The sequence below is a fragment of the Aspergillus foveolatus genome (assembly GCF_047715535.1).
Source record: "Aspergillus foveolatus strain CBS 279.81 unplaced genomic scaffold BDW70scaffold_22, whole genome shotgun sequence".
Taxonomy (NCBI): Eukaryota; Fungi; Ascomycota; class Eurotiomycetes; order Eurotiales; family Aspergillaceae; genus Aspergillus; species Aspergillus foveolatus.
The window spans coordinates 296,885-317,086 of record NW_027396086.1 but is presented as its reverse complement, the minus strand read 5'-3'; the positions used below and the strand labels follow the sequence as shown (position 1 = coordinate 317,086).

Genomic DNA, 20,202 nt, shown 5'->3' with positions numbered 1-20,202 from the left:
AGACGGAATCCGCATAAGTTGTGAGGTACATTTCCAAATTTGCACTAGGTTCTTTCGAGCTTCTATTGATGTTGTTGTCCCAGGACTATACCCGCCCTCTACGGCTTGACTTGCCGTCGCCCATAAAGCATAAGGAAGAATGATGATTGAGTTGCACTTTTGCGCTCTCTTATGCTCCAACTATAGGCGGCGAACGTCAGAAAAGCCAATTCCCATGGAACTACACATTCCTAGCCTGTTCAAAGAAGAAGGCCCATGGCAACGCGCCAAGGTCTTTAGAGAAGCAGCCACGCAGCGCAATGACATCGAGTATGTTTGGAGGAATGGCACTCTCATCACCGTGCCTGTGCCCGGCCCAAGAAGCCTGGTTGGAGTCTGTTTTGCCAGCAACCGTAACAACGTATCAGTAATAGGGATTACCAGCCATGGCTATCCATGCTTTGAAAATTATCATCTCATGGCTCTCGTCGCTTCAACACTTGCTTTGCTTCTTTGCTTTTCCTTCCATCATCTTGTTGATTTGAACGATCTCTCTATTTATGTTGTTATGGGTCATTAGACCTTCATCGATCGACCTTTATCAAGTACATCCTTACTCTGGAGTAATAAGGCGCAACATACTTGCTTTACTGGAGTATGTGTATATAATCAATCCGCTCGGCATTGTCTGCCTCTATCCATGGGACTCGATATATCTCATTAGTATTGGTAACATACCAAGTTATCAATAAATGTGGGAGTCTTTGCCTTCATCAGAAAATTCGATTACCTGTGAAGTACAACCGACTGGGCGTTGAAGGAAACAAACACGTGAAGCCCGGCCCGGTATATCATCATCTTTGCCCAATATTCAAGTTGTTTAGATTCCGTCTCAGCTCGCCATCGTCGCTTGATACATATGATGCGACAGCCATGGCATCTTAATGGAGGTGCTGTAAAAATGGGATGAACTTTGCATATCTCAGTTTTTTTGCCTATCCAGACTTCATGGCCTTCGTTTCAACTCGCCACTTCCCCCCGTAATACACGACGAAAGCCATACCTTCTTACTTGAGTACCGTAAGTAATCCGATGAGCTTGCAGGGATTTCAGACCTCTTGTTTCTCACAAACTTCGTGATATCATGATGGAACGTACCAAAACCGTATTCCTGGCGATGGTCAGTACCAAGCCAGAATGCTACGCAAATTGCTACGTGATGAGGATAATTGTGCAAGGGCCTCGCTACAGGTGACCTAGAGAGTCGACTTCCTCTATAAGAACCCCCGGTTCTTTTGACCCCTTGCACAAAATCAGACTCACCAACACATTCGAACCAAACGGTCCTTTTGTATCTCTCTACCAGCTTCAAGCAAATCGCTGAACAATCCTCAGCTTCACCCCTGAATGGTCACGCAGTCTTCTACCACAAGGGCATCCAGCAGGCCTACTTCTTCGGCGGCCGCCGCTACGCCCGTATTGACTTCGTCCCTGGAAGCGCAGGCGAGAAGATCACCTTCGGCCCAGCTGCCATCGCTGATCGCTGACCCTACCTCAAATCTATCGGCCTCGGCACTGTCGACGCCATCCTCCCTATCGACGGCAGCCAAGATGAAGGCTACTACTTCTTTAGGGTGCGCTTCGCCCGCATCAAACTCGTCCCGTCCTCAGAAGACGACACCGTCGTCGATGGTCCCTGGGTCATCACGCAGAAGTTGGCGAGCCTCAGCAAAGCAGGTTCGACACCATCGACGCAGCCCTTCCTGTCCCCGGAGTTTCTGGCGAAGCGTACATCTTTCGAGACGTGAACTACGTGCGCATCAACGTTGATCAGGACATAATTGTGTATGGCCCTGCAAAACTCACTGCGGAGTAGCCTAGTTTGACCGAGGTTGGGTTCGACTCTGTTGATGCAGCGTGTCCTGAGCCGGGAAGTACAAATGACACCGCGTACTTCTTTTAGGGAGATCAGTATGTGAAAATCTGCGTCGTTGCGGGCGCTCCGTATACGATTGTTTACGGGCCGAAGCGTATCAAGGACCACTGGAAGACTCTAGACTGGATCTAGGAAGCATGGGTCTGCTCTGTACCTGATGGAAGGACAGTGGCTTGCTGAGTGGCTAATATTCGACACAGGCAGAGCTTCTTATTCGGTCCATAGTCTAGCTTGCCATTAGTCATTTGTCATAGTTAGTTATGCGCTTCGCTTTACGCACAGTGATAACCGAGTCCATTCTCAATACACCGTCCATCATAAGTACACCTAAAACTTTTGATTTGTTGGTAGACTTACCTGCAAGACATAAGTAAGCGTACAAAAGGCAGAGCTACAGAGTTGACACTACTCCAGGCGGTAGAGCAATTGCATGTCTATGTGTGTCTAGTCTATCTACGTTCTCTGCGTGTGAAGGTTATAGCTTACTACAATATTATATCACGTGGCTGGATGAAGATCGGTTGATACCCCCGCCAGGTGCCCACGATACAGATGCGCAAATCAGTATTTTGCACCCATCTCCAGGGCAATGTTCAAGCAGGCAGCAAAAAGGCCATTGGGCCGTTACTTTTCCCTTTTGCGTTCATGGTGATTCGGCTCGTCCTCGATCCCAGCCTGGGACTTTGGGCAACAATACATGCAGCCATATGTCTGCCCAACTCTCCAGAAGGGGCTCTATGGGCCCCAGCGAGCCAGGTAATGAAGATCTCAGGAATTCACTGCCTGGACCAATGGGTTAGCAGGCTTGCCTTGGTGGCTTCTGCCGGGGTTCACGACTGCTGATCGTTCAACCTGCTTCCCAGCAGTAGATGTCGAGCCCGTGTCTTTTGTCCAACGCTGTCTGCACAACGACGGCGCCTCGTGTTTGAGAAACGCCAAATGGACCAGAGACTGCTGGATGATAATTCACCAAGCTTGTGAAGACCTGCTACCGCTCTCCAGTCTGCTGTAGTCATACGTCGTGGGCGTCGAGCCATGCAGAGTATCGAATACTCTTGACCACTAGAAACCTCGCACCCCAGGCCATCAGATTACAGAAAATAGTCACTTTTGAGTCAGTGGCTGCAAATGATTTGCCAACTTCAATGCTGATATTCGGCTGTCACTTGCGCAATGCCCAATGGTATCCGACCTCGTCAGCCATCTCATGCCGTTCAGCGTCGCGGAAAACCATGGACGTCGCTGGTAGGCTATTCCAGATTAAGAAATCACCGGAATACCTCAATGTGATTTGAGACCTGAGAGATCTTGATGAGGCCAAGCCCTCAAGATTGGAAGCACGCTGTCGTGCCTACGTCTGGCGGGTGCATGCGCCCTGCCGACTTCTGCCATTGCTGCCCAAAGCCCTAAACCATCCATCTCGACCCTTGCTTCTCCTCATTACTCTTTCATTTGAGGATAGGATCAGCTTACCAACGTTGGCCACGTTCATCTTGTGGGGGCGATATTTTGGTGTTTTTTCTGGCCCATCCATGCCAAATCGCGCTCAATGGCCGCCGCAGCTATCCACCTGATAGATAGCGGGACACGAAGGGTAAGGGAGTCTCGCCGGAGAGATCTACTATGGCTTTATTGCGATGATTGCTCGATCTCCAATGTCGTCTTGTCGTGACCGCCGCCTGTTGAATCTATTCCCACTCTGCTAGTGTCGACCCACTGGGCCGTGGAGACTGACCCTAGACTCCGTTGACCATCGTGTACGACTCCATAGACCAGGCGCTTTTGATGCCCGGCTACTTCCTTGCCCGAATCGAGATTCTCCTCTAGCCTGTCTCTGTCCGGGTATCCTGGTGAGTGGCTATGGGTAGCAACCCCACCCTTCCCTCACATTTTGCGGGTCTGAGACAGAAGAGCTTATCTGCCGCTTCGACGGTTTGTGCCCGTGCCCTGGCTGTTACATATATGCCTCGGAGCCGTGCCAATCTAGTGAATTATTTTTGTCTGATACACATATTGTAGCCAAGGCACCATTTATAGAGCAGGACATACTCTGGTTTTGTTTTTTCTTTTATTATATTAAGCCTTTTCTTCCACTGGTTCATCTTATATTTCGTCACAACCTTCTCTATGTACTTTCAGCACATGCCTCTCGTTCTTCACCCACCAGTGTCCGCAATGTCGTCGTACTTTTCCAGTTCAAGCACAGGCAGCAGCACCTACGCGAATTCAATGAGTACCGACTCAGATACCTGGTCCCGTCATAGGTTAGCTTCAACTGGAATCTGTTTTCCATGTCTTGCCCTTTTGTGTTGTCCTGGTTCTTCAGCTTGCATTTTGGATGAAACTCACCTTAGACAGTGCGATGATCCCACGCCAGCCGCCGATATATGGGACCTCTGGCGAATCTCCGGTGATCTATCAGCCAAGGTATTACTACCGTTTGCCATCTCTGATCCCCGTTCTTGGAAGGCACGATGCTAAAGTCCCTATAGCACAAAACCATTTCCGTCCCCACCAAGGCTTGAACCAGGCTCGATGCACCCGCAAATCCCAACGTCAAGGCCACCAAAACTTGCACCGCCTGATTTTGACTTCTCTTTCCCTCGTGGCTCTATCCCAGTGTCTTCACCGGGAACCATGTCTCTCTCCCCAAGAGGACCCTTGCCACCCCCAGCGCCATTGTATCGAGAGTTGAATCACCCTGCTCGCCTTCCAGTCGACTCTCTTGCACGGGATTACGGTTTCGAGAGGCCTTCTGAGAGTGCGGAGTACCTCATTGAACGGAAAGGTCGCCGTACCACAGACAAGTACAAAGGAACCGTTCGATATCACTCGCAGAGACGTTCCTCGAACCGTGACGAGTTTGATGGGCCTCATCAGTTCCTAGACCCACCCTCGCCGCAAGTAATTGCGGAACAAGGACGAGATCTACCCCATCTTCCTACTAATCTTGATGTCTCAGAGCAAGATCGAATCTTGGCCTCGGTGAACGACCGGCTTTCACAGTGCGCGTTTGATTTCTTTGGGAAGTACCGATTCCCCATTCCGATCGAGCCAGACAAGAGAGAGGTGAGGGTGCCATCGGACCGTGAGTGGACTGAGTGGGTGTATCTCCTCAGAAGGCTAGCCACAAAGCGCCGCATACCCGCCAGGGTGCTCTACAATGGGCAGATAAAACAACTAGTTACGGTGTTGGAGAATTCTCTGGAAATGAGACACGCTGCCAAGCACCAGTCACGACCCATCAAGGATGACCGAAATGTCCTCCAGCTCATCTCTGCCGGGACTCAAGTGGCTAAGATCCTTAAAGATGCCAGTGCCGTTGAATATCTTGACCGCCTCTATTCGGATACCGAGAAACGCATCCAGGAAAGGCGTAGCCGCCGGGTCAAGTTTGCCACACCTTGACTGCCATTTTATGATTCTTGATTATGACTTTATGAGGTAGATGATTCTCTCCATATGGCCGCTCCTCTACTTGATCTTAACATGCCTTGGATCTCTCTACATCCCGTTAACTCCCTTGGAAGGATGCCCAATCCCAGAAGATCCGGAACCCGTCTCCTAGGAGGACTATCCACGGATTATGATGATAGTTTTTATTTGGTTATCCGACTTGCCCCCGTTGGTTGAACAATGAATTCATGGAAATTCTTTTTCCGGATTTGCCCTTAATTCCTCCTGGATTAAACTTGGACGTGAGGGGAAGACTCAATCCGAGTTCCCCCAGAAGCTTCCTGCTTCTAAACTCTCTCTGGCCACAACTTGAATGCCTCATTCCGCTAACATAACAACGACGATACTTTCTGGATATTCAGCATATAGGTGCTCTCCTGCACAAACCTCTCTACATTCCCGGCTCCGTTACTCTTATTATTGTTACCGCTAGACTATTCTGGCGGTTTTATTGTTCGGTTGGCTTTCTCTATCTTATAAGTATCGACATATTGTCGTGTCACGTTACTCTATGTGTGTTTGGTTCGAGATAATATGGGAGACTCTTCTTGTACTGTACGGAACCAAACCAAGGCTGAAATTGAATGGCAGGGACGCCTTTCCTCGAGTCAGTCTTGGTCTAAGATGTTGCAATGGGTTTTATGTTCTCTATTTTTTCATGGATTCGGATGTATTTTGTTTCCTAATCACGTCTTACACTCCAATGTCTGTTTGCGTCTGCCTATGTCTATGCCTATGTCTATGTTTATGTCGATGTTGATGTCTATGCCATGCCTGTGTTAAATTTTTTCTCGTTGCGTTGTTCTTGTCTTGCCAGCTGTAAGGGCTCTGGCCAGCCACCGAATGGATCGATCCGCTCTCTCCCAAGTTTCCTAGGTTGGTTACTAACGGTGCTCCACCAGCCCTAGTAAGAGGATCACCAGTTTTACGCCGGCTCACTACCTAGGAAATCCCCACAGGGGCCCTCAGAGTGGCTACGCGGAATCCGGCCTAGGTACTATATGAGTTCATAATATCAGTTGTACCTAGCCAACACTAACAGGCGATATATAATATTCGTGGTAGCCCAAGGCTATGCTACCTAGGCTGTCTACTATTGATTCCTTCACCGGGCTCTGGAGTAGACTAGAACTAGGACCACGATGATGACCGACCCTATGGAGCTTTGCACTCTAGCTTCCTAGAATACGTCTTCCTGCAGACGAATTGATGTCGGCAGCAACAATGGACTCGTATCCGGTTCCCTGGCGCCTGGTCTACCTGTTCAGACCAGACATTCAAGTTCATAAACTCTATGGTTCTGTGGTCTGGCAGCTAATATTGCCTATTATATGCTTCTCGTCCAACTATTACGGGCTTTAATATATGCTTACAGCTATTGATGTGACGAGGTATAGTGATATCAGCAAACAGAAGCACCACTGTAAGATATATGATGTCAGAGAAGAGAAGATCTATTCTAGTCGTAGTAGCTACCGTAGAAGTAGAGTGTACCGTATAATATGCCAAAAAAAGGGCCGGCACAAACGACGAGATGATGCAAGATAGCCCAGACCGGGTCTGAGCCTCTACAGTCTAGTGCGTATACCAACTATCCGCAAATCCCCTCCCAACATCGACAGACTGATGTGAACATACTGAAATAAATCTACGCAGCTCCCGTTACGGCGCCCCGTAGAGCACCCTGTAAGGCGCCTCTGAAACTTGCCAGCGACAAGAGTCTAGTCGTTGGCTGTCTCCATAAGAAGATACCCGCGACCGCTAATACCGATACTAACGTCGACCCGAAAACAGCACCTAGTATGCGTCCCTGTCTCCGGTTAATAGCTATGATCTCCGAGTAGCGCTGATTGCTAAAGCTGACACGGGTGTACTGAGTCTGCCAGCCTAGGCTGGGAAGGTAGTGGTAGAGTGCTTCCTCGATGTACTTGCGCAGCCGGTAGAGGGGTTGTTTGACGCCCCATCGCATCTCGACGTAGTTTTGGCGCGACAGGTCGTTGATGGCGTGGGCGTCAGCCGTGCGGGAAGCCGTGTACGCTGCGAATGCTGACTGGCGGGCGAGGGCGCGCGCGGCCTTATCACAGTTGGCATTGTAGACGCCATGTTTGTCTAGTGCGTCGAAGAGAACCTGGATATCTTCAAGGCCGGCGTTTAAACCTTGCCCGTAAAAAGGGAGGACAGCGTGGGCTGCGTCGCCAACAATAACGACGGAGGAGTTGTAGTGGTGCGGTGCACATTTGATGCTGATGAGGGGGAGGTGCGGGTTGGTTCTGAACTGGGCTGTGAGGTCGGAGGGGGAGATGAGTTGGGGACAAACGCCGGGGAAGTGATCGTCGAAGAACTGGAGGAGGTCTTCTGTGGAGCGTTCGAGCTGGGCATAGTGGCTCGCTGGCGCGAAGAGCGTGCAGGTGAATGATTTGTCGACGGAGGGAAGGGCAATGAACATGAACTCCTTGCCTGGCCAGATGTGAAGGTGGCTTGGGGAGATAAGAAAGTCGTCTGTTGGGGATGGAGGAATACGGAACTCGCACCACAGCGTGTCGATATACTCCTGCTGGTAGTCGACGCGGGCAAACTTCATCATGTGGTACCGCGTGGCCGAATGGGCGCCGTCTGCACCGATAAGGAAGTCAAAGTCGACCTCTATTTCGGGGACACGGCCGGACGACCCGGGAAGAGGTGCTTCCCCAGGCAAGCGACGCTCAAACCAGGCCTTGTTTGCTTGGAAGTCGGCGCCGGTCAGCTTATGGTTGAAGAAGAGCTTGATGTTGGGAATTCGCTCCAGCTCGTTAAGGAACACGTTGTTCAGCATTCCTCTATCTGCAGAGTAGTTATTCTGCGCCACTTTGTTAGCCTTGATTCGCTCAAGCTGATGTGGTAGGTAGGCCAACCCGGCCGTGCACGTCGTAGGCTTGCGGTGCCTCCCATAGTTTCCCATCATCTCGTCCATGAATCATACGACCATAAATCGGGACCACTTCTTGGAGAATCTCCTTGATGACATGCTCCCGGCCTGAGTAACGCAATGCCGTTATCCCGCGGTGGGACAAGGAAAGGTTGATAGATTTTGTGAAGTTTAAGGGAATTGTACTGGGAACCCTGAGATCTGAGACAACATGAGTCAGTACAGTGCTGCCGACGTATAGGTATACGCACGACCGGATGATCTAGGGCTTATTTATATATAAAAAAGAAAAAAAAAAAAAAAGGAAGGTGTCTCCAAAAGGTTGGGGACAGTTAGGGAGGCGAGCAGGAAACTAACCTCCTCGTAACTCATAGAGCTCGACATCGTCGCCTCTGGCTGCGGCGTAGAGAGCTGCCAAACAACCCACTGGTCCAGCCCCAACGATAATCACTTTTTGCTTGGCAGGAGATGCCATCTCGACGGCACAGCGACGAATCGGTCACGCAGGTGCGACAAATCGATTGGTCTCCAATTGACGCTGTATGACCTCCAACCAAAATTGGCATGCAGATGCAGAGTAATCCCCGCTGTGGTTCCTGGTTAGCTGGCGGCGATCTCGCTCGTGACGCACGCCATGCGGTGTCACGGTCACGAGACCATTTTGTCCATTGTTGGTTTAGCGGCCGAACCCTGCCAAGGCAGATCACGTGGGGCAACCGTAAGCTAGTCCGTTCCTGGATAGTGACAGCACTAGCCAAATCAGGATTAGATCATCCCCGATTTTTTTGGCGGTGCCGCGGCGACTTTATCCTACTCTCCGCCAACATTTCTTGAAGCTCATCCTTGCATCCACATAATCTACAGCAGGTTGCGCTAAACCACAGGCATACCGCAATTATGGCTGCCGAAGTAGCCTCTCGAAAATGTCTTGGCATCGACTGTGGGAAGGATGCTGGATCGCTTCAGTGCCCGACATGTCTGAAGATGGGTCTCGACAGCTTCTTCTGTTCGCAGGACTGTTTCAAACGAAGCTGGGTAGGCGCTCAAGAACTCGCTTACCACGCGCATCTCCCTGTCTCTTGCATGCTAATATGTCCTACTTAGAGCGACCACAAAGCTCTCCACAAAAAGAGTAATTTCCTCACCAACCTTTTCCCTCCAAAAGTAGTTTCTGAACCAGACCCAGCAACCGGACTATTCAACCCTTTCCCTTCCTTCGGGTTCACCGGATCCCTGCGGCCTGTCTACCCTCTATCGCCCATGAGGACTGTGCCCAAATCCATCCCCCACCCGGACTACGCGAAAGATGGCATCCCCCGCTCGGAGCAGAAGTTTGTTGGCCGACACAACATCACTATTCTGAACAAGGCGGAGCAGGAGGGTATGCGCAAAGTATGCCGACTAGCACGAGAGGTGCTTGATATTGCTGCGCGGGAGCTGAAGCCCGGCGTCACCACCGATTACATCGATGAGGTTGTCCACAAAGCGTGCATTGAGCGCAACGTAAGTACCTGCAGGGGATGCTTCGAATGGTTGAGTGGACCCCAAACTAATGTGCGATCAGTCTTATCCTTCGCCCCTTAACTACGTTCACTTCCCCAAGTCGGTTTGCACGTCCATCAACGAAACGATCTGCCACGGTATTCCTGACCAACGGCCGCTCGAGGATGGCGATATCATCAACATTGACGTTACCTTGTATCATGAAGGTTTCCATGGAGATATCAACGAGACATACTATGTCGGAGAGAAGGCGCGATCGAATCCAGATGCTGTGCGGGTCGTGGAGACGGCACGAGAGTGCTTGGACAAGTCCATTGAGATTGTCAAGCCGGGAATGCTGTTCCGAGACCCTGGAAACGTGATCGAAAAGCATGCCAAGAGCCGGAACTGCAGTGTAGTCAAGAGCTACTGCGGTCACGGTATCAACCAGCTTTTCCACTGCGCGCCGAATGTTCCTCATTATGCCAAAAACAAGGCGGTAGGAACGGCGAAGCCCGGCATGTGCTTCACGATCGAGCCTATGATCAATATTGGTACACACCGCGACCGCCTATGGCCGGATGACTGGACTAGCACGACGGCGGACGGTTCGCTATCCGCTCAATTTGAACACACCCTTCTGGTGACAGAAGACGGTGTCGAAGTCCTGACCGCGCGTCTGCCTGACTCGCCTGGTGGTCCCATTCCTATGCCTGGTACGGAGGCAGCGGGCGAGGCGAAGACGGATGCGTGATGTTGCGGTGCATTTGCATTATTTTGAAACAATCGACGAGTATAATGACGGATGACATTGCATGATTACACTTCTATCACCATAAAAGGCGCTCGCTGCCCAGTTATCATTGTATATACTATACCAGGTGCAAGCGGTTGTTGACGGCATAGATAGCAAAAATCCATACAGCGTATAGAGTCAACCTAGCACAAATCAGGAAGGAGTGACAGCTTACGGAGCCACAATGTTGGAGATTAGCGCCACTTCCTTTCCGTCCTGCCGATTTGGCCAATAATCGTAAATCCAGTGTGGAACGCTTATAATCACGTGACACAAGCACATCTTCAAGTAGAAGGGTGGTGAAATAGTTGGAGATGTCGAGTCATTCATCCACCCTTTCTTTTCAGTTGATGGAGGTGCTAGGTGATCAGATTCGCTGGTAACATGTCGTCAGAACCGCCGCACAATGAAAGAACCCCGTTGCTGGGCTCGCAAAACAACGGCAATGCTACTTACTCCTCCACGGCCGAGGTTGGAAATCCGCCGGATCCAGGTCGCACAGAAGAAGGAGCAACTGCGAGTAAGCAGGGTTCTGGACTGAATCTTAGATATATATTGCCTGCGCTTTCAATTGGGGTATGAGTTGGCTCACTTTCACTCTATCCGCTGCCTTTCTGACCCGTTTCTAGGTCTTCCTGTCTGCGGCTGACCAGACAATCATCGTATCTAGCTATGGAAAGATTGGCTCCGATTTGAAGGCATTGAACCTGACGAGCTGGATCGCCACGTCCTACTTCCTGACTTTGACATCTTTTCAGCCACTCTATGGCAAGCTGAGTGATATCTTTGGTCGGAAGTCGTGTTTGTTGTTTGCGTATGCGGTGTTTGGCACCGGGTGTCTGTTTTGTGGTCTTGCTCAAAGCATTCATCAGCTTATTGCTGCTCGCGTATGAAAGGACTTTTTAGTATAGACACTGTATATGTGCTGATCAAGCGTTCTAGGTATTTCAAGGCATTGGCGGTGGCGGCATGACCACCGTTGTTAGCATCCTCCTGAGTGATATTATTCCGCTTCGCGACAGGGGTGTCTGGCAGGGTGTTATCAACATTATATATGCGACTGGATCGGGCATCGGCGCACCTCTTGGTAAGAGACCCTGGGCTCTGGCGAAATCGCCTTCTCTAACAAGTGCCTGCAACAGGTGGCGTTCTCGCGGACTATATCGGCTGGAGATGGTATGATATTTGCGTACTCGTGTCCTGCCTCTGATATCTGACATAGTTACCTTAGGGCTTTCATCGCTCAATTCCCGCTGTGCGTGATTGCATTTATTTCGGTGTCAATTGTACTAGACCTGCCCGCACCCGAGGACAGTCATTGGAAAAGCAAGCTTCGCCGGATTGACTTCCCTGGAGCCGTTGTCCTGATTGGAGCAGTGCTAGGATTCCTCGTAGGCTTCGATCGAGGCAGTAATGTGTCTTGGACGATGCCGTTAACGGTCGTCTCACTGAGTGTCTCGGTCTGTCTGTTCGTTCTGTTCGTTGTGGTTGAGATATACTACGCAGCAGAACCGTTTGCCCCTGGCCATATCATCTTCGACCGCGGCTTCGTCGCTGCGTACGGATGCAATTTCTTTAGCTTTGGTGGCTGGCTATCTGGACTTTTCTACCTCCCCCTGTACTTCCAGGCTATGGACGGCGTTTCTGCAACGGTGGCTGGGCTACGACTTCTGCCTTGTATCTTTGCCGGTGTCTCCGGCTCTTTGTTTGCGGGCTTCGTTATGAAATGGACTGGAAAGTATTATTGGCTGACCATCGCTGGTTATACCTCCCTCACTTTGGGGCTTGTCACGATCACCCTTTTCTCTGGGGCCGTTGCAGAGAGCCTAGTACCTATAATCATTGGAACAGTCGCCTGTTCTTTCGGAAACGGTATCGGTGTTACAACGACCCTTATTAGCTTGAGTGAGTCCCCTCTGCCCCGTCGTTGTCAGATTGCTAATATACAATGTGCCAGTATCCAACGCAACCCCAGAGGACCAAGCTGTCGTGACCGCCTGCTCGTATCTATTCCGCTCACTGGGGTCAGTCATCGGCCTTGCCTTGTCTTCTACTGTCGTTCAGCAAGTTCTGAGGAACCGTTTGAAATATGCGCTGCGTGACAGCAAGGATATCGATAGAATCGTGGACGGGGTGCGAGAGAGCCTGGACTTCATCAAGACACTGGACCCGGCTATTGCAAGAACAGTTCGCGACTGCTATGGATGGGCGACAAACAAGGGATTTTCTTTCTTGATTGGTGTGGTGTTCCTCGCCTTCGTGAGCAGCTTATTCATTCGCGAACGGAGCTTGTCACGCTGAAAACACACCCTTGTCAAGGAGTAGGATAACATCGTCCTTTGATAAATATGGACATACCTGTATTTAGCGTCATTATATACAAGGTAGTGTATTCTGTATAAAAATTCAGTACATGGATGTTGAATTGGCTTGGCTCCAATCTCACCTACTAAAGGCGGCGATCCCGATCGTCTTCATACCGCCGCCGATTCGATGTTCTTTGACCACCTACACTACTCGTGCTTTCTTAGCGATTCTTCCTGACTTTTTTTCTTCTGACATGTTGTAATAATGATGATTTATCTTCTCTAGTTATTTCCACATATCTTCACCATGTCTGACTCGCAAGCAAAGTTGACCTTCGCTCGCTACCGTCCTCTCGTTTACCTTCTCTCCGGTGTTGCTGCGGCGTATGCGCTCGTGTTCCTTCGAAACCATCTCTTCTCGTCTTCCCCGTCACAATCCTCTCTTCGCCGCCGGAAAGCCGTCCGTCGTCAAAGAAGAAATGAGCCCGAAGAGTTTGCAGCTGCCGACACGCCGTCGGCTCTAGCCATCGCCCACTTGGAGCTACTGGAACGCCAGAACGGAGTATACGGGACCTTTCGGATAGAAACTGAAGATGGTCGACGTGTCGAGAGCGGATTGCTTCCCTCGCTACTTGCGACGCGAGATCAGCTCATGGACGAGGTTGGTGTTCCTGAGGCCCATGCGGAGCGGATGCGCGAGATGATGGAGGATACTTTCTTGGAATCGTTCTTCGCCTTGGATTTCCCGCCAACGCATGTAATAGAGGAAGGGAGTGCGGAGAGGGAATACCTAATGGATCAGCTTCAGCGACGTGGTATCTCACAGGCTGGGATCGAGAGGGTAGTCGCTCGCTTCAATGCGGACAGTAACTACGGAGAGGAGCTGCGCCGGCGGCGGCAAAACGGAGAGCGCGTAACGTTATCGACATCTACTTTTGCAGATGAAACCCAGCAAACCCAAATAACGGATGGTGGTGAGACCGTGGTCGATGACCAAAGTGTATTCTCGTGGAGGGAAGGGAACAACGACTCCACCCAGGAGCGCGAGGGCCAGAACCTGCTCAATCTCCTCTATCATATCGCGGAAGACCAAGCAAGGAAAGACGGCTACATTCACCGAGGCGTCACTTGCAACAGCTGTGGAGCTATGCCTATTCAAGGGATCCGTTACCGGTGCGCCAACTGCATCGATTACGACCTCTGTGAGACATGTGAGGCGATGCAAGTACATATCAAGACACATCTGTTCTACAAAGTCCGGATACCGGCGCCCTTCCTAGGAAATCCTCGGCAGTCCCAACCCGTCTGGTATCCCGGAAAGCCTTCGATGCTTCCGCGCACTCTACCGCGCTCACTAGCAAAACGTTTGATGAAGGAAACCAGCTTTGAGGGGACTGAATTAGAAGCTCTTTGGGATCAGTTTCGCTGTCTGGCGAACCGTGAATGGGCTGAGGATCCGAACAAACTCTACATGGCTATCGATCGGAAAACTTTTGATCGCTGCTTCGTTCCTAATACATCCGCCCGCCCACCGCCTCCGAGCCTGATTTATGATCGCATGTTTGCGTTTTACGACACGAACAACGACGGGCTTATTGGATTTGAGGAGTTCCTGAAAGGCCTTGCTAGTCTGAACAACAAGAGCAACGATGAGAGGCTGCGTCGTGTCTTTCGTGGATACGATATCGATGGAGATGGCTACGTGGAACGCAAAGATTTTCTACGCGTGTTCCGGGCTTACTATACCCTCAGCAGAGAGCTCACCCGAGATATGGTTGCCGGTATGGAGGATGATTTCTTGGAAGGTGGCGCACGCGATGTGGTGCTTGGAAGTCAACCGATCAGTTCTGCCTTCCCTGGAAGCATCCCTTCTGGAGAATCCTCAAGGACAGGAGAGGGTAAACGCGTCAATCAGGATGGAGATATGGAGATTGTGGACAATGAGGGCGTGCTCCGCCCCGACGGTGCTGATACAGGAGACCGGCACTCAGTTGTTGGTGAAGCTGCCGTTCGACGCCAGTTTGGGCGCTCGCAACCTCTTATTCCCGTCACTGTGCGTGTAGGTCCGTCTGCGTCAAATACGGCGGAAGCGTCTGGCAGCCGCAGGAGAGGAAGTGCTAGGGATGAAAACGAACACGACGAAGATGACAATGACAATGAGACGGACAGTTCATCCGCTGAAAGCGACCGTTGGCCGCCCCCTGAACACATTACATCGACGGATATAGTCGCCGCGCTGGGATCTTATGTGCCCCTCCAGGATGTTACCGACCCGGATGACAGGGCTCGGATTGGAACAGCTGTGTATAATCGGATGTGTGATAGCGATCAACGACGGGTCGACTCTGCCCGGAGACAGGGCATAGATGAGCGGTGGCGCCGAAGAGCATTTTATACTGATGAAGAGGACGGCGGTACTGCTCCTGATGGTTACCAAACAGATTCGGATGGGGATGAAGGCGAAGAAAATGAAGCAGAGCCAGAGTACGAGTCACAGCCACCTTCTCCACGTTCCCGGTCATCTTCAAAGGTACGCTTCCAGGACGACCTGACCGATGTCGACGACTACGAAGACGTGAGATCCAACCCCTCAACATCATCACGGAGCATTCTAGTCGGTGAGAGATGGGGAGGGTTCGAAGTGCCGGAGGTTGAGAGGGATGTGGGTAAAGAGATCTTGTACCAAGTAACCCAACAAGGGTTCAATGAGATTCTTGACATCATCTTCAAGCCAAAGGAAGATCTTCTGATGGAGTGTTATCGCACACGCACTGAGCGCAAAATCTGGGCGCGGGAGATTGAGCTGGCTGAACAGTTAGAAGGCGGGGAGGCCGACCAGGACATGGAAGACCCCGGCGAGGCCGAAGAGCTGTCTCGGTATAGGGAACGGCCACTAAATGAGTTACTCGAACGCTCAGGATATTCTGTCAGCAATCCCCCTCCTGAAACCGGTGAAGACAGCCCTACTCTGCCACCACCCCGCGAGCTCAGACTACCAGTTCACAACATCGACAACAGCGACGCTGAAGACAACGAGAGCGTCCGCCCAACCCACCTCGCCAACCCTGAAGAACCCCAAAATACCACGTCCCACCCCATCTTAGAGCCGCAAGACAACCTAGTCCTTTCGCCGACGCCGCACCGTCAGACTCCTCCGCTCACGAACGAAGCCGCCGTCAACTCCTACTTCGACCACGATTCCGACTCCCACTACGACCCTACCCTCCCGCACCATCGTCCCAACGACTCCGACCGCAACATGGACGCTTCTTTCCCCTCAATTCTCCCCTCCTCCATCCTCCTTCACCCCAACACCGCATCATCCACCTTCCCAGCACCCCCCTCCCTTACTCCCTCCTCTCCGGACGCCGAAGCCACAGCCCCCAAGCGCAGCCCCTCACCTATTCAACCCCTCCCACCCGTATCACCATCCCGTTCTAGGTCCATATCGCCAATCCTCCACCCCAAGCGTCAGGGCCCAACCACGCCACCTCCCGCTGCAACTCTCTCACGCTGGGCATATTTAAACCGCGTCGAGGCTGAAGCAAAAGAACGGGGCGGGACAGGCGCGAAGTTGAACTTTGAGGAGTTTTCAAGGCGTATGGCGGCTGATCGAGGACGAAGGTTGGCGTTTGTGGCCAGTTGGATTGAGATGGCGAGTTTCTAATAAAGAGTTACTTCATTTGTATGATAAATATGTATGTACTTGTTGACCTTGAGTCTGGAATAATGGTGCATCGGCATATTCATGGAGTAATATGAGCATAATTGATTATCAAGCTGTGCCATCCGGATGATCGCATGAGAGTATAATGAACATGCCTAATATAACATACCAAGTGAACAACCTGGTTGACAAACCCCAGTAAAAACCACTATCTAATCCCAATACCGAATTACCCCGTCTAACCCGCCTGTGACAACTTTACTCGTCTCCTGCGGATGCCAATCCAAACAAGTCGTGGCCCCGCCCTCCTTCCCCCCTGCCATGATCTTATGATACATCTTGCCCGTTTTCCAATCCCAAAAGCACACGTACCCGGCACTATCACCGGACGCGATAAACTGGCCGTCAGGAGAGATCGTCAGATCAATAGCATAACCCGCATTATTGTGGCCGCGGAAACTCTTCTTGCGATTCTGTCGGAACTTGTCGGTCGCGCCGTACACGACAATCTGGTTATCGCCCGATTGGAAGGCGACGTATTTACCGTTGGGATGGGCCGCTGCGCGTGTGAGAGCGAACATGTACGGCTCTGCAATGAACTTGATTGGCACGGGGATACCGTATTCCCAGGCGCGAAGGGACTTATCGTCGGATGTGGAGATGAAGCGGCGGTTTTGGTCGACGAAGGTGAGCGTGTTGATGGCCGCAAGGTGGTGGTCGTACTCCTGGACCTGCTCGCCCGTGCGGGTATCGAACTGGACGATCTTCTTGTCAGACATACCAGCGAGGAACTCGTGGGAGTTTTCGGGATTGGGGTTGAAGCGGATGACATGAGGGGTTTTGCCGGTTGAAAAGCGCGAGATGCACTGGCCTGTTTCGGTATCCCATAGTTTCATTTGCCGGTCGTAGGAGGCTGTTAGGAAGGTTTTGCCCGTGATATGGAAATCCGTGTCAGTGATGGCCTTTGAGTGGCCGGAGAAAGTGCGGAGCAGTTCACGCGAATGGTACACATCCCAGATCTTGGCCTTGCCGTCAGCAGCAGAGGAGAGGACGAGGTGGCCGGATTGAGGGAAGAAGCGGAGCGAGGTGATGGCCTTGGTGTGCGACTTCCAGGTGTGGACGAGTTTCTTGGGGACGTAGTTTTTGATGCTGCCTACGGGTTTCTTGAGATCGATATCCAGATCCTGAGGGACGTGCATGTACGTTCGGCCCAGGTAGTCGTATTGCTCTGAGCCGTGGAATTCGGTCGTTTCGACCTTTGACGTGTCGTCTTGGTAATCTGTTGCTTCCTTGCTCATGGCCGGCATGGGCGCCGATCCAACTTGCTCCTGTTCTTCTTCGTCTTCGTCCACCTCCACGAGTTCCTCGTCGCTACCAAGTTCTTCGTCATAAACCTGATCGTCATCTTGGTACTTCGCCCAAGGGCCGAGATACGCGCCCGGACCCTCGACGATGCTCGAATCGCCCTTTTTCTGTCGCTTGGCTCTTAACGCCGCTGACGCTTCCTTCGAAGGCTTCATCTGCACGACATCACGACCGCCAAACTGAGCAGCATGATCGAGATTACCAACAAACTGCTCCGGGGCTGTAGGATTACGCGTATAACCCAAGCTCTGATACGTACGATGCTGCGCGGTGAATGTGGACTCGCTGATGGCGGCGGCCTCAGCGTAGCCCGTGGGGACATTTTTGCGCTTGAGGCCGTTTCCTGCACCTGCGGATTTGAAGGGGTTGGAGGGTCCTTGAGAGGGGCGCGAGAGGTCATCGTATGTCGCGTTGTAAGTCAGCGCTTTTGAGGAAGTATTAGCGAGCATCATCCGCATGTGCGATTGATCCTGTAGGTTTGTTAGGCTGAGTGTACTCATGTGCTGGCAGGATTGTAGGGACCAAACCTCTGTGTTCACCTCAGGGGCGGCGACGACCTTCGGGGCGGACACTGCTGGAACATACGGAGTATCGTCATCGCTAGAGTCGTAAGCGGCTCCAAGTAATGAAGCCATTTCGTGCAAGTTGATGTGAGGGGACGAATGGTCTGAGGAACGGCTGGACTTTGACGTTTGATGTTTACGGATGCCGGTAGCGCCAAGAACGCAAACCCGCCATCAGCCACTCGGCCTTTTTAAGATTGTAATGTTCATAGCTGATTGGAGACATACTGCCATACAAGAGTTTATAAAAGAAATTCAGAAATTTACAGTATTGTTATTCCTATTGGGTATTGGACGCTATCATCGCAACACCGCTCGAGGTATATACAGTCATTATTTGAAGACATCAAAAGAAAAGCAACATCAGGTTCAACAGAGGCTGGAGGTTCATGACAAGTACAAAACACAGTTCCAAGGAAATAACAAAACAGTACTAATATGACACGTCTCAGCCTCTAGTAACATAAGCCACCATGGCCGAAGCCGCTTCAAAGCTCGCTTTCACCAAAACCCACCGATAAATCATAGTCATGTCATACATAGTGTTGCTCCCTGCTCTCCGGCCGTAAGTTCCGGCCTGCCCAAGGGCAACTCCGACGTCCTGTCGTACCGGCAAAGGGGAAGCAGAAACCTTCTATCCGATAATTGCTACGGCGTGCAAGAGCAGCCTAGTACAGCTCGGAACAATTCTTCGCCTCCCCACTCCGATGAGACCGGGTATCGCGACGTTACTCGGGCCGGCCATAGCGCGTGGCATCCTGGGTCTCGTCGCGTTATTAGTGAGACTCGTCGCGGATGAGGGCCACAATCATGCTGTAGAGGTAGAAGAAGAACATCAAGAGGTGGAAACCGAGCTTGATAAAGGATTCCTAGAGCTCGGAGGTCAGTGTCCGTGATTCCCGGCCTTATGGCGTAAATGGTAAGTCTAACCTTCTTGTGTACGTTGAGCTTGCGGAAGATTTCGGTCGCATCAAGGAGGTGCTGGTTGTCGTAGATCCTGCGAAGTAAGGGAGTCAGAACCCAACTCTAATGCGCGCAGACTCGTTCTCAGACGGGTTGGAAGGAACGCACTTCTTGGCATTGAATGCCAACAGCGGCAGATTTAGGGCAATGGCGAGCCAGTAGCCGTTGATCACGAAGAGGAAGGTAAGGAAAGCGTGGACACCAGCTTCGGGGATGATGTAGGCGTTGAGACGGTTGCAGAGGTCGATAGGGTTGATGTAATCACTGCAGCGACAGATTAGCGGAAACCACGGAGACTTCCTCCATCGCCCGGATGCGCTTTAATTGCCTAGAAGAGCAGCTGGATTTGAGGTGTAAACAAATGCTTACCATTCAAGATCACTGTACATGATAGTGAAGAAGACCTGCAAGAACAGGTTGACGGCGTTGATCAACACCGCCAGAAGGTAGAGCCATGCTTCACCGGACATCTTGTGTATAGCGAGAAAGAAAGAGTAGAATAAGGGGAGAAGGCACAGTCAACACAGAGCACAAGCACCGAGCGGAAAGGGCCGTAGGATGAGGGGTGGGGTGGGTAAGGGAGCAGGTGGGAGACGAGCAGGAGGGATTTGGGCTGGAGACTTTGGTGCTGACTTTGGGGAAAAATAGGCGTGGGCGGGCGGTGAGCGGCGACCTAGTTCAACACTCGATTTTTCAAGAGGAAGATGAACAGAGATAAGCAGTATCCTGTTATATTTAGGTAATATTCGATTGGAAAATGATAACCAAGAGTCTAGACTAGAAA

At 51.3% G+C, this 20,202-nt stretch overlaps 8 protein-coding genes across 8 annotated transcripts; 5 read left to right on the top strand and 3 right to left on the bottom strand.

Moving 5' to 3' along the window:
* Positions 1 to 214: 214 nt before the first annotated feature.
* BDW70DRAFT_159767 (uncharacterized protein) lies at positions 215 to 1,787 on the top strand (the record flags this gene model as incomplete). The annotated part of the gene is made up of 2 exons (XM_073740737.1): positions 215 to 309; positions 1,613 to 1,787. The coding sequence occupies 2 exons, from the start codon at positions 215 to 217 to the stop codon at positions 1,785 to 1,787; spliced, it is 270 nt and encodes an 89-aa protein (XP_073596316.1).
* A 1,825-nt stretch (positions 1,788 to 3,612) lies between these two features.
* On the top strand, positions 3,613 to 5,323 carry BDW70DRAFT_167987 (uncharacterized protein; the record flags this gene model as incomplete). The annotated part of the gene is made up of 2 exons (XM_073742350.1): positions 3,613 to 4,179; positions 4,408 to 5,323. The coding sequence occupies exons 1-2, from the start codon at positions 4,043 to 4,045 to the stop codon at positions 5,321 to 5,323; spliced, it is 1,053 nt and encodes a 350-aa protein (XP_073596315.1). The 5' UTR covers positions 3,613 to 4,042.
* A 1,454-nt stretch (positions 5,324 to 6,777) lies between these two features.
* On the bottom strand, positions 6,778 to 8,855 carry bna4 (kynurenine 3-monooxygenase). The gene is made up of 3 exons (XM_073736765.1): positions 8,634 to 8,855; positions 8,263 to 8,477; positions 6,778 to 8,207 (listed from the first exon to the last, which is right to left on the bottom strand). The coding sequence occupies exons 1-3, from the start codon at positions 8,749 to 8,751 to the stop codon at positions 7,020 to 7,022; spliced, it is 1,521 nt and encodes a 506-aa protein (XP_073596314.1). The 5' UTR covers positions 8,752 to 8,855; the 3' UTR covers positions 6,778 to 7,019.
* Positions 8,856 to 9,110: 255 nt separating this feature from the next.
* On the top strand, positions 9,111 to 10,723 carry BDW70DRAFT_135844 (methionine aminopeptidase MAP1). Its single transcript, XM_073736764.1, has 3 exons — positions 9,111 to 9,311; positions 9,381 to 9,779; positions 9,841 to 10,723. Exons 1-3 carry the CDS (start codon positions 9,174 to 9,176, stop codon positions 10,510 to 10,512), a joined length of 1,209 nt encoding a protein of 402 aa, XP_073596313.1. The 5' UTR covers positions 9,111 to 9,173; the 3' UTR covers positions 10,513 to 10,723.
* Positions 10,724 to 10,895: 172 nt separating this feature from the next.
* On the top strand, positions 10,896 to 12,974 carry BDW70DRAFT_135841 (putative MFS multidrug transporter). Its single transcript, XM_073736763.1, has 6 exons — positions 10,896 to 11,130; positions 11,184 to 11,441; positions 11,497 to 11,641; positions 11,697 to 11,730; positions 11,786 to 12,459; positions 12,512 to 12,974. The coding sequence occupies exons 1-6, from the start codon at positions 10,939 to 10,941 to the stop codon at positions 12,853 to 12,855; spliced, it is 1,647 nt and encodes a 548-aa protein (XP_073596312.1). The 5' UTR covers positions 10,896 to 10,938; the 3' UTR covers positions 12,856 to 12,974.
* Positions 12,975 to 13,080: 106 nt separating this feature from the next.
* BDW70DRAFT_135840 (EF hand domain protein) lies at positions 13,081 to 16,641 on the top strand. Its single transcript, XM_073736762.1, has 2 exons — positions 13,081 to 16,523; positions 16,575 to 16,641. The coding sequence occupies exons 1-2, from the start codon at positions 13,168 to 13,170 to the stop codon at positions 16,588 to 16,590; spliced, it is 3,372 nt and encodes a 1,123-aa protein (XP_073596311.1). The 5' UTR covers positions 13,081 to 13,167; the 3' UTR covers positions 16,591 to 16,641.
* A 98-nt stretch (positions 16,642 to 16,739) lies between these two features.
* BDW70DRAFT_150087 (WD40 repeat domain-containing protein) lies at positions 16,740 to 18,527 on the bottom strand (the record flags this gene model as incomplete). The annotated part of the gene is made up of 2 exons (XM_073739107.1): positions 16,740 to 18,362; positions 18,420 to 18,527. 2 exons carry the CDS (start codon positions 18,525 to 18,527, stop codon positions 16,740 to 16,742), a joined length of 1,731 nt encoding a protein of 576 aa, XP_073596310.1.
* A 182-nt stretch (positions 18,528 to 18,709) lies between these two features.
* Positions 18,710 to 20,194, bottom strand: BDW70DRAFT_135837 (cornichon family protein). Its single transcript, XM_073736761.1, has 4 exons — positions 19,788 to 20,194; positions 19,527 to 19,682; positions 19,386 to 19,452; positions 18,710 to 19,324 (listed from the first exon to the last, which is right to left on the bottom strand). The coding sequence occupies exons 1-4, from the start codon at positions 19,886 to 19,888 to the stop codon at positions 19,232 to 19,234; spliced, it is 417 nt and encodes a 138-aa protein (XP_073596309.1). The 5' UTR covers positions 19,889 to 20,194; the 3' UTR covers positions 18,710 to 19,231.
* Between the last annotated feature and the right edge of the window lie 8 nt (positions 20,195 to 20,202).